Raw genomic sequence first — 12,710 nt, 5'->3', positions numbered from 1 at the left:
AAAGCCCTAGAAGAGAGGACCCTTTACATTCAGGCCAAAGAAGATGATTCCTAAAAGACAGTGAAGTTCTGGATTATACAGCCTCTCAATGTTGAATGAGGAGAATGAGGGGACATCAGAAGACTCCACCGGCGGTAACGCTGAGCTTTTTATGACTAGTGCAAATACCCTTTACGGGGCACAGGAAGAAAGAGGTTTCCCTCACCATTCGTAGCAACAACAAAAATACCAAGGCGGATGGATGTCTCTATTCTTGCCATGAACGCCATACCTAGCTCCGAGTCAAACACATTCCCTGTCCAACAGCCTCATAAATGACATTTCCTAAATGATCTAGAAATCCTTCAGTCAGTGAGCGAGGTAGTGAGTCTGGAAGGCAGACCAAGCATACCTGGTCGCAGTTCTTTTTCAAGATCTTTACAGAACATATAGGAGGGGTTTCTGAGAGAGGTGGTGTGGTTGAAGAAACAGGAGAGAAGAGATAATCTTTTATAGAAAACAAGAGGAAGCTCTACTGGTGCACAATTAAAAAACTGAAAAACACAAAGTAAATGCTCTATTGGCAGAAAATGTACTGTTTGCTTTGCCCTGATTTGCATGAAGAGACAAAGTAGCTCCTGCATCTCAAAGTGGTAGTTTTGTCTTTGTTTACAGTCAATCAGAAAAGCACAATTTGGTGCTTGTTTAGTTTAAAATGGATTTACAAACAGGAGTTTTCAGTCAAATGTTCTCATCGACATATTTGGTAGCATTGTTTTTTTTTCAAAAATCTGTTTATTGAATTTCAAGCAAAGAAATGCATATAGGTATGCATAAGAAGCAGCATATAGAGAGCTCAAGGCAGTGACATGTCTCATCAGGTGACTGGAAAAATCTTTAAGAAATCACATATGGAGAAATAAAACTAGGTGAAAGCAGCTGGTACATTTTGCTGCCTCCTTGTGTCTAGGTATGGAGTGCATCGTGTTCTCGATCTTCTCGCCCTGGGGTGGGTCCTATATCTAGACCCCTATAGGAGCACCATGCCGTCTAAATCTTCTCCCACTTGTGCGGGCAGCCCCTTTCTTGATATATTGGCTATTCATTTGTCATACAACAGTCCAAGTCCCGCTCCCAGTCTCCCACAGGCAGAGCCGCAGCCGCTCCCCACAGTTGTACAATATTCCGCTTGGCTACTATAAGGCCCATTGAAATCCAGATCCTGGTGTATTTTGGCAGAGGCTTCTCTCCCCAGATATGCAGAATGTACTTCTCTATTTTTTTGAGGGGGGTCCATACTCACTTCCCCCATGGTTCTCTGTAGTTCAATCCAACAAAATTTGGCTCACTGGGCACGCCCATATCAAGTGGAAGAAAGTTCCCTCACTCACGCAACCCCTTAGACAGAGGTCTGTTGGTGTGCATCCCATGTGTCTGAGTGTTGTGCGTGAGTAGTAAGATCGATGTAGTATGCGCAGAAAAATCTATCTGATCCTAGTGTGCATAGCAACTTCTTGGAAGGTCCCCAATGCCTCCACTCATTCGCCATCATCACCGTCCCCAATATCTTTCTCCCATTTGGACCTCAGCACGGTGAGAATATTTGGAGAGTTTTTCCTTAGTTTTTTTATAGATCAGGGAGACTGTCTTTTGAGTTAATGGCTTAGTTAGGATTCTGTCCTCTAGGGGAGAGGAATCTGAAAGGGGGGTCTCCACGGAAATATGTGTCCCAAGTGAGCATATTACCCTCCCTCCATACATCCCCATCGCAAAAATCTCGATTAGGTTCCATGCTTTGAAGCTCTGCAAGAGTGCGTCACTATGCCATAATGGGGGTCATATTACTAAGCTTCCCCCTCCACCCCAAGAAGGAAGTAACAAGAAGGAAGTAGCCGTTTTCCATATTTGAGCTACTGTGTATGTTTGGGGAAATACGTTTTTACCCTTAGGTGAACTGTAGAGTATAGCTTGATATCCCCCAGGCCCCATGGAGAGCCACTGTAGCCTATAGGTCGGTCGTTCTAGGGAGCAAACACCCAATCGTTTACAATCGCTAGGTGAGGTGCACTGTGCAGTAGTAATTCTTTACGCCTGGGAGGCCGATGCCTCGGTCGTATACTCCACGCATCAGCTTGGAGAGGGCAATCTCTGGTAGGGCTGCGTTCTACAACAACGGGTGGAGAAGGGAATCAATGGTCTGGAAGAATTTATCTAGCACCTGATGAGGGGTATTTTGCAGAATGTAAAGCATTCGGGGTAATGTCATCATTTTGAACATCGCCACCCACCCCAGCGATGAGAGCGGCAAAGTTTTTCAGTGTTGTACGTCTGCCGCAAAGCGTTCCAGGAGGGTGGCTAAATTCAAGCGGTAGAATAGGATGGGGTCCACGGTAACGTGAATACCTAGATATTTAAAATGCCCAGCTGACAGAGTTGGCAGCACTAGTTGATCAAAAGAAATGTTGCCTCTTCAGTCTGATTTTGTAGTTAAATTGTTTATAAAAATTACAAAATGTATGCATACTTTACTAAACAAAATGTGCTCTCGGATCCTGCATAAGTATGGATACTTCTTATACAAGAATAAGGAAGAGACCTCTAGCTTTCTCATTAAAGCGTAGGCTATGCACCTTTTTTTTCTAGGGGAACGCAACACCCCCACATGCTCTGTGAAACTGTAGAATTAAAACTGAAAGCTAAAAGTTCCTGATCTGCAAAAGAAGCATTGTCAAGTAATGTCTCCCTCGGTATGGGAGATGGATGAATGAATGTATAATGCTATGTGCACCAAGAATTAAAGATAATAAATGCAATTGAAAAACGTCTTCAAAATCCTTTTAATGGCCCAACTATACTGAATGCCTCCACAGTGGGTTAACCTGCCAATTTTTGCAAATAGCTGATCCCACCTGAGGGAAAATCGCTGTATATGCGGAATGCACGCTCTAAAATCGACCACAAAATTAGTGCATGCTAAAATCATTTGGATTAGTGCAGTAAAACTTCCTGCTCGTAGGCCAGAATCATGCAAGGAGAGGAAGGGAAGGGGAAACGGCATCTGAGAGACTGAAACCCTACTGTTTGATATTGGGAGAGTGCTTCTGGAAAGTTTTTGCTGTCAGAGTGGAAGGTTTCTCTTTATAAGCAAACATTATTCACTGTCCAATCCCGGTAGATTTGGGGCATGTTGCGTGCGACTGTGCGCAGTTACAGATGTTTTGGAGTGAGGTCCTGCAGGAGTGGCGTGGAGTGCAAAGGTGAATGCAGAACTTACAACCTGACATCGTCTATTGGGACGGTTGCCTCTTCCCACGAAGGAGGAAAATATGCAGTTTAGATTCACTCAACTGGGCTTAGATCTGGTACGACGACGCATAGCCATACACTGGACTAGCCCAACCTCTCGGACTAGGTTTAAATGGTGGGCTGACTTCCTGGAATAGGCGGCAGCTGAGAAGTGCCGGCTCAGAGGGTACGCACTGATCTCGCAGAACGAGACCCTGAGAGTTGGGGTGCCATGTTGGACAAGTTGGGTGATCACAAAACATTCCTGGGAGACTAGTCTGACTCTACCACACCAGATGGGGACGACGCAGCCCCCACTGCGATCAGTAGTGAGACTGAGCTAGACGACCCGATAAACCCACGCTCACACTCTCCTGCTCCCTCTACCACTAGTGGGTCCACTTACGAATCGCAAACAACTCAACCGTACACAATGTTCCCCCATGTAATGCCTAAATGTATGAGGATGCCTGATGTTGATCTGTCCCTCTTGTTTCTTGGCCCTTGCCAGGGAAGCTGCGGTTTTCACACCTTCCACATCAATAATGCGATGGTACTTGATAACATAACGCTGCACTAATTTGTTTTGTATTGTACAGAAAAGTGAATAAAAAGATTTTTTTTAAAAGAAGAGTATTCAGTCATATACATGTGATACTTGTATGGTGTGAATATATAGTATGAACCTTTATACAGTATAGCAGTGCATATAGACCAGAGTACTCCCTGTTATTCTATCATCATTAGACATCTGTCCCTTTGTTACTGCAGAATGTGCATCTCAAATTGTGTGTGTTCTGCAGCTTCCTCTATAGCTGCCCCAAAATTAAATTTAGTGAGGGTGATAATAGACTAAAACATTTCACAATTATATGTTTATAACAACATTTTACAAAGGTAATGTGGATGAGAGGTATATGTGACCTGGCATGTGTACGTTATGAATGTCTTGCCTTCTGGACGAGGAAATCCTTAGAATCAAAAGGAGCCTCTGACCTTAAACTGTTGTGTTGCTTGGCATGACTCCTTACCTTTTGTTGGTAAACACAGGAGAGTCTGTCCCGGCTCTGAAATCCCAGCCTCGGAGCAAGCAGTCATCACCACCTACACAAATGGAGGTGAAATCTATCTTGAATCAACACAGGATTTACCAATATACAAGTTCTTCCATTTCAAAGTCAACCCTCTTAATTGCTTTCCAACATGTGTTCTAGCCAAAGCATCTGACTTACAGTAACAGGTAGGGGTATAGCGCATTCAACCGTAGGGTCACCAGTAATTCTTAATGAGTCAGAAAATAGGTCATTCGCATCAGAGGCTGCTGCATGAGCCTGTGACCTCAGGGTAGTAGTGCACATTACCCTAGTGACAATACCCTGGGTTCTAATTTCAGCAAATATTCTACCTTCATATTAATGCCATATATAATGCTGCTGAATAGAAAATACATTGTTAAATCTGACCACCAACACAAAATCTCAGTGAACAAACGAACCTATAGGCATATAAGGACATCGGAATGTTGAAAGCTCCTTTGAAGACAATGGAGTGGCTCTGGGTTTATAATGGCTGGTATAAGCCTTCTGCTTCAACTTTCCAATGTTTGTATTTCGGTTTCGCTCTTTTTAATTTAGTCAATTCTACACTTAGTGGTTGGAATGGTCTAATAGCATTATGGCCCTTCGGCTATACCAATTTTTAAAGGCCCTCACCCTCATTATAGGTCCTCGCCTGCGGCTGTGGGCCTATAACTCTGGTTCAGGGCCATTAACAACTGGTATACCCCTCTGTAGCGTATAGCCCTCGGAAGCGGGCTATAAGGTTATATTAAAAAACAGATGCTGCTAATGCAGAAATTCAAATGACTAACTAGCTCAGGCTTGCAATAAATCATTAACAAGTGTTGGATACTTCTGAACAGGTTCTACTTGGGCCAGGAGGCAATATATTTGCGGATCTGCTTAAGGGATCAAACTTGCAGGATAGCAGACGTCTGCAGCACAGGCACATTTTGTGTTCACTTTTCTTTACGATTTAGATGACTAACCAAAAATCCTTTGTATTGGCGTTACAGCCCAACTAAAGCAAGAAAAAACGACTGACTTAAAAGTTTTGATTGTTCACTGTCCTTTCTAACTTTGAAATGAACCTCAACTTAACTTGCATCCTCTGCATGACTCATCACTCCGATTATAGTCTGTAAAATACGTGCCTGTCTGCCTTAATCTATTATTGTACTTCTGCAAACTGGTCACACCTCATTTCATAGATCACAACCTCTCCTTCCTTGAAACTCTATCCCTCCAACCTAACAATAACTAACTCCTCTAACCTCTGTTCATCCCATCAACCACTTGCATTAACTCACATAGCCAGCAATAATGATAACACTGACTCCTAATAATGTAATTTACCAAAAACAAAATGGAGTAAATGTATACAATGAGTTGTTTGAGAACACAAGACGAACCCCAAAAACTAACAACAAACAATAACAGCTGGATTTACTAACCTTAGGTTATATGGAGCAATGTGCAACTGAGCAAAACCAAAGGGGATGATGGACGGAGTGTTGAACATTGCAAGCACTCACCCCCAGTCAACTGATCTGGGTTGAACCCATCACCATTCTTTAGCTCATTCCGCCACCCCAGTTCAGACATGGCCATATGCAAATTAGTCTGACCATGTGCCTCATGGGAACAGTCTAGCCCGAACTGCCAAGCCATGTCTTCCCTGGACCGGAAACAAGCATCCTGGGACCAGTTTCTGGCTAATCGCCATCATCAGCCAGGCTAGCTTGAATCCAGTGGCAAAGTGAGCAAGGGACCCACGTCTGGGCATACCCTGCCAACTTAGGGCGAACAAAGCAAACCCAAAGGGGATGATGGACGGAGTGTTGAACATTGCAAGCACTCACCCCCAGTCAACTGATCTGGGTTTAATCCATCACCATTCTTTAGCTCACTCCGCCACCCCAGTTCAGACATGGCCATATGCAAATCAGTCTGACCCTGTGCCTCCCTTTGGTTTTGCTTTGTTCGCCCTAAGTTGGCAGGGTATGCCCAGACGTGGGTCCCTTGCTCACTTTGCCACTTGATTCAAGCTAGCCTAGCTGATTAGCCAGAAACCGGTCCCAGGATGCTTGTTTCCGGTCCATGGAAGACATGGCTTGGCAGTTCGGGCTGGACTGTTCCCATGAGGCACAGGGTCAGACTGATTTGCACATGGCCATGTCTGAACTGGGGTGGCGGAGTGAGCTAAAGAATGATGATGGATAAAAACCAGGACAGGTGACTGGGGGTGAGTGCTTGCAATGTCCAACACTCCGACCATCATCCCCTTAGGTTTTGCAATGTGCAATTGGCCATAAAGGCCTTCAACAACTTGTCAGGTGTAGTAAGTGCAATATAAGGCAAATGCTACTTACCAGTATGCATCTGTTCTTGACATGTAGAGCTGGAGATCTACACACTGTGCATAGACCGCCATCTGGTGTTGGGCCCGGATGTTTGCAGTTGTTTTTCCTCTTGGAAAGTCTTTGGAAGTCACAAGGTCTGTGACTCCTCCTTTGGATCGTATTGCGCATGGGCTTCGGCTCCATCCTCAGATTGTTTTTCGCCAGCAGGGAAAGATGGAGCGTAGTAATAACAGTGAAGATGCCCATGTGTGTTGTATCTAAATAAGATGAACTGGAACAGATAAAGGTAGCCGGGGAGGCGCGTGGGCGTGTGTAGATCTGCAGCTCTACATGCCAAGATCAGATGCATACTGGTAAGTAGCATTTGCCGTTCGAGGCATATGAGCTGCAGATTACACACTGTGCATAGATTATATAGCAGTACCCATCCTTAGCGGCGACCACCAGTATCTGTTGCAGTGGTTTGAAACAATGTCTTGAGTACAGCCTGGCCCACATTAGCCTGTTGCTTAGTTTGCACATCTACACAATAGTGTTTAGTGAAAGTGTGCGGTGTTGACCATGTAACTGCTCTGCAGATATCATCTAACGGGATGTTCCCTAAAAATGCCATGGAAGCCCCTATTTTACGTGTAGAGTGGGCTTTAGGGGGAACAGATAGCGTTCGTTTTGCTTTGTGGTAGCAAATCTGAATGCATTTGACAATCCACCTAGCTATCCCCGACTTGGAGATGGGGTTGCCTTTGTGTGGTGGTGAGAAAGAGACAAACAGTTGTTTGTTCTTACGTAAGGCTCGTTTGACATCTAATGTGTGGAGAGCTCTTTCTGCAACGGTCTGTGGTTGCGAGAAGAATACTGGTAGTTTCACAGATTGGTTTAGGCGAAAAGGAGAAATGACTTTAGGAAGGAATTTTGGGTTAGTACGGAGAACAACGTTGTTATGGTGCATTTAGAGAAAAGGTTCTTGAATGGTAAGTGCTTGTATCTCACTGACCCTTCTGAGGGAAGTGGTGACTACAAGAAAGGCGGTTTTTTCATGTTAGGAACTGAAGTTCACATTTGTGTAGAGGTTCAAAGGGAGGCCCTATTAGTCTGGTGAGAACGATGTTTAGGTTCCACACAGGTGAGGGTGGCACTCTGGGCGGAATTATTATTTTGAGGCCTTCCATGAAGGCTTTTATGGCAGGTACTCTAAAGAGTGATAGATGTTGCCTGTTTTGTAGATAAGCTGCTATGGCTGCAAGGTGCAGTCTAATAGACGTGTAGGCTAGATTGCATCTTTGTAGGTGTAGTAAATAGCCTATGATGCGTTGAATGGACACATCTAGGGGATTGAAGTTATTGTTGTGACAATAGACCACAAAACGTTTACACTTGGCTGCGTAGCAAGCTCTAGTGGTGGGTCGCCTAGCTTCTCTAATGACGTTCATGCAGTCAGGGGGCAGATTTAGATAACCGAATTCTAGGATTTCAGGAGCCAGATCGCAAGGTTGAGCTGAGCTGGGTCCGGGTGTCTGATCTCTCCATGGTTCTGGGTTAAGAGGCGTGGAGAGAGGTGTAGCTTTTGGTGCGGTACTACAGATAGTTCCAGCAGTGTGGTGCACCACGGTTGTCTGGCCCAAGTTGGAGCTACTAGTATGAGAGTGAGGGAGTGCTGTTGTAGTTTGCGCACCACTCATGGAATGAGTGGGAGAGGCGGAAAAGCGTACGCAAATCTGCCTGACCAGTTTAACCATATCGCATTGCCTTTGGACAATGGGTGTGGATATCTGGCGGCGAAGCTTGGGCATTTGGTGTTTTCGTGGGTGGAGAAGAGGTCTATCTGTTGATGCCCCCACATTTGAAAGTACGGGTGAAGAACTTGTGGATGGAGTTCCCACTCGTGGATTTGTTGAGTTTGTCTGCTCAGCAGATCTGCTATAGTATTTTGGACTCCTGGGACATGTTGGGCTAGGAGAAAGATTTTTTTGGGGTATGGCCCATCTCCATATGCTCTGTGCTAGCTGAGAGAGCTGCGGAGAGTGTGTGCCTCCTTGTTTCTGTATATAGTACATGGCTGTCATGTTGTCGGTGCGGACTAAGATGGCCTTGCCTGAGACATGAGTTTGAAAGGATTTTAGCGCTAAGAATATGGCTAGTAACTCCAGATAGTTGATGTGGAGTAACTGTTGTTGAGGTGTCCACCTGCCCTGCATGGTGTGATGTAGTAGATGAGCTCCCCAGCCTTAGAGCGATGCGTCTGCTGTCAGTACTATCTGAGGAACCGGGTCCAGGAACGGTCGCCCTTTGTAAAGGTTTGTGGTGGTCCACCACTGCAGAGAGCGATGGGCCCGACCGTGTACCAACACCAGATCTGTCAATTGACCCTGGGCCTGGTTTCATTGGCGCGCTAAGCACTCTTGGAGAGGACACATCTGGAGTCTTGCGTGGGGTACTATGAATATGCAAGAGGCCATCATTCCTATTAGTTGCATGAACACTCGAGCTGGAAGAGAGTGTTCTGGCTGAAATTTGGCACGGAGAGCATGAATGCTTGCTATCCTGGCCGGGCTGGGGTAGGATAGCGCTTTTGCGGTGTCTATGGTGGCACCGAGGTATAGTTTTACGTGGGATGGTTGCAGATGGGACTTCATGTGATTTATTGTGAAGCCCAGGTCGTGAAGCAATTGGATAGTGGTGTGGGTGTGTTGTACACATTGGTTGTGTGAGCTGGCTTCTATGAGCCAGTCGTCTAGGTATGGAAAGACATGAATGTGTTGTCGTCGCAAGTGTGCTGCCACTACCGCTAGGCACTTGGTAAACACCCGTGGTGCTGTGGTGACTCCGAAGGCGAGCACTTTGAATTGATAGTGTTGGCCGTCCACTACAAATCTGAGAAACTTCCTGTGAGCGTTGTGAATAGGAATGTGGAAGTAGGCGTCTTTGAGGTCTAAAGTGTCCAGGAAGTCGTTTTGGGAGAGCAGTGGAAGTACCTGCTGGACTGTGACCATGTGGAAATGGTCTGAGTGTATAAATTGATTTAGGGGTCTGAGGTCTAGGATGGGCCTTAGAGTGTCGTCCCTTTTTGGTATGAGAAAATATAGGGAGTAAACTCCCATATTTTGTTGATTGGTAGACACTAGTTCTATTGCACCCTTTTGTAGGAGGGAGATTACCTCCTGCTTTAGTAGTGTTAAATGTTCCCGTGACATTGGGCGTTGTTTGGGTGGAATGTTTGGGGGGGTAGATGTTAGTTTGAGGCAGTATCCTGACCGAATTATTTGGATTACCCATTTGTCTGAGGTGATGGTAGTCCAGACCGGAAGGAAATTGTGGAGTCTGCCCCCGACCAGAGTGGGATGGTCTGGAGGGAGTGGAGGGAAGTCATTGGGTAGGGGTGGAGGCAGAGCGGGAGGGGTTTGTCTTGCCTATGTTATTGTTGCCCCTGTCGCCGCCTCTTTGGTAACCCCTTGTAAAGGTGGATTGGGTAGGGGCTTTATAGGAAGTGGAAGCGGTGTCGGAGGAGTAGCCTCTGGATGTGCTTCGAAAGGAAGAGCAGCGAAAGGAGCGCCTGGGAGGATGTGATTGCAAGGCTCCCATAGACTTAGCCGTATGTGTCTTTTTTCATTTTTTTCTAGGGCCTCATTCACTTTTGGGCCGAACAAGTGTTCCTGGTCAAAGGGGTGGTTCAGAATGGAAGCTTGCACCTCTGGTTTGAAACCTGAAATCTTTAGCTAGGCATGGCGACGGAGGAGGATGCTGGTATTAATTGCCCTATAGGCGGTGTCAGCTACATCTAGGGCACAGCGGATGGAGGTGTAGGTGACGGTTTTGCCCTCCTGGATTAGCTCATTGGCTCTATTTTTGTATTTGTCAGGGAGGTGTTGCATTATGGCTTCTAGTTCATCATAATGTGCCCTGTCATATCTTGCCAGAAGCATTTGTGTGTTGGCGATGCGCCATATGTTGGCCGCCTGGGAGGCAGTGTGCTTGCCCGATGCGTCCAAGAGTTTGGACTCTTGTCAGGTGGTGGTGCCTCGCCTGATGCCTGGGAGTTTGCCCGCTTTCTTGCAGTAGACACTACTAGGGAATCTAGTGGTGCTGGTCCTCTAATGTAGGTGGGATCTGTAGGGGCGGCCTTATATTTTTTGTCGGTGCGAGGGTTGATGACCCTGGCTCTGACCGGGTCCTTAAAGACCTCCGGCGCATGTTTGATAATGAATATGCTACTTACCAGTATGCATCTGTTCTTGGCATGTAGGGCTGCTGACATTCATATCTGTGCATAGATCGCCGCCTAGTGTTGGGTCCGGATGTTTGCACGTTGTTGTCCTGGAAGAGTCTTCGAAGTATCCTGAGATAGGTGACTCCTTCCCTGGACCACAGTGCGCATGGGCATCCTCTCCATCCTTAGATTGTTTTTCGCCATTGTGGCAGTGATGGAGTATATACAGAAAGTGATGACCATGCTATACAGTAATTCTGAGAGCTGCAGCTGCTACAGGCGCCGGGGAGGAGGGTGGGCGATATGAATGTCAGCAGCCCTACATGCCAAGAACAGATGCATACTGGTAAGTAGCATATTCAGTTCGAGGCATGTGGGCTGCTGAATTCATATCTGTGCATAGAATACATAGCAGTACCTCCTATTAGCGGCGGCCACCAGTGCCAGCTGCAGCGGTCTGAAAAAGAGTTTTGAGAACAGCCTGTCCTACAGCTGCCTGCTATTTTGAGTGTACATCTACACAATAGTGTTTGGTAAATGTATGTATAGTGGACCATATGGCTGCTCTACATATATCCTGTATAGGAATGTTTCCCAGGAAAGCCATGGACGCCCCTAACTTACGTGTTGAGTGGGCTCGTGGGGGAATCGTTAATGTGCGTTTAGCCTTTTGATAGCAAATTTGAATACATTTAACGATCCATCTGGCTATACCTGCTTTGGAGATGGCGTTGCCTTTGTGTTGTGGAGAAAAGGCAACGAAAAGTTGTTTTGTCTTCCTAAAGTCTTTAGTTCGGTCTATATAGTACATGAGGGCTCTTTTGACATCTAGTGTATGGAGCATTCTTTCAGCGACATTTTGTGGGTTCTGAAAGAAAACGGGCAGTTCAATAGTTTGATTCATGTGGAACTGCGATATTACTTTAGGCATGAATTTGGGGTTAGTACGTAGTACGACCCTGTTGGTATGAACTTGTATGAATGGCTCTTGAATGGTTAGTGCCTGGAGTTCACTAACTCTTCGTAACAAAGTGATTGCCACTAGGAAAGCTACTTTCCAGGTGAGGAATTGAATCTCACATGAGTGGAGAGGTTCGAAGGGTGGACCCATCAGTCGGGTGAGGACCAAGTTGAGGTTCCACACCGGTGCTGGTGGGTGTCTTGGGGGAATTACTCGTTTAAGTCCCTCCAAGAAAGCTTTGATGGCAGGCACTCGGAATAAAGAGAGGTGCTGCCTGTTCTGGAGATAGGCTGCTATTGCGGTCAAATGGATACGTATTGAGGTGTATGCCAGATTGCATCGGTATAGGTGTAAGAGGTAACAGATTATGTTTTGAGTGGATGCGTCTAGCGGGTTAATGTTATTGTTGTTGCAATAAATGACAAACCTCTTCCATTTAGCTGCATAGCAGGCTCTGGTAGTGGGTCTCCTGGCCTCCTTAATGATCTCCATACAGTCAGGTGGGAGGTTTAGGTAGCCAAACTCTAAGACTTCAGGAGCCAGATTGCCAGGTTCAGCTGTTGCGGATCTGGGTGCTGAATTTCGCCATGGTTCTGCGTTAAGAGTGCAGGTTTGATCCACAGCCTTTGATGCGGCACCACGGAAAGTTCTAGAAAGGTGGTGTACCATGGCTGGCGCGCCCATGTGGGAGCAACTAGGATGAGTGTCAGTGAGTGCTGTCGCAGTTTGCGTGCCACCAGCTGTATTAGCGGTGCTGGGGGAAAAGCGTACGCAAATCTGCCGGACCAGTTCATCCATATCGCAGTGCCCTGCGACTGTGGATGTGGGAACCTGGCGGCAAAGCTTTGGCATTTTGCGTT

General features: G+C 46.1%; 1 protein-coding gene across 2 annotated transcripts in view; it reads right to left on the bottom strand.

The window, feature by feature from the left end:
* Nucleotides 1-12,710, bottom strand: part of DPH7 (diphthamide biosynthesis 7) — a 118,338-nt gene that overhangs the window by 25,126 nt on the left and 80,502 nt on the right. For both annotated transcript variants that reach the window (XM_085610500.1, XM_085610508.1), the window contains exon 7: nt 4,296-4,368. In XM_085610500.1, coding sequence (XP_085466626.1) covers nt 4,296-4,368 — 73 coding nt within the window. The remainder of the gene's footprint in view (nt 1-4,295; nt 4,369-12,710) is intronic.

This window comes from Triturus cristatus, chromosome 1_2, assembly GCF_964204655.1.
Source record: "Triturus cristatus chromosome 1_2, aTriCri1.1, whole genome shotgun sequence".
NCBI classification, from domain to species: domain Eukaryota; kingdom Metazoa; phylum Chordata; class Amphibia; order Caudata; family Salamandridae; genus Triturus; species Triturus cristatus.
Note: the sequence above shows the minus strand (reverse complement) of the source record. Positions and strands in the feature narration are given on the sequence as shown.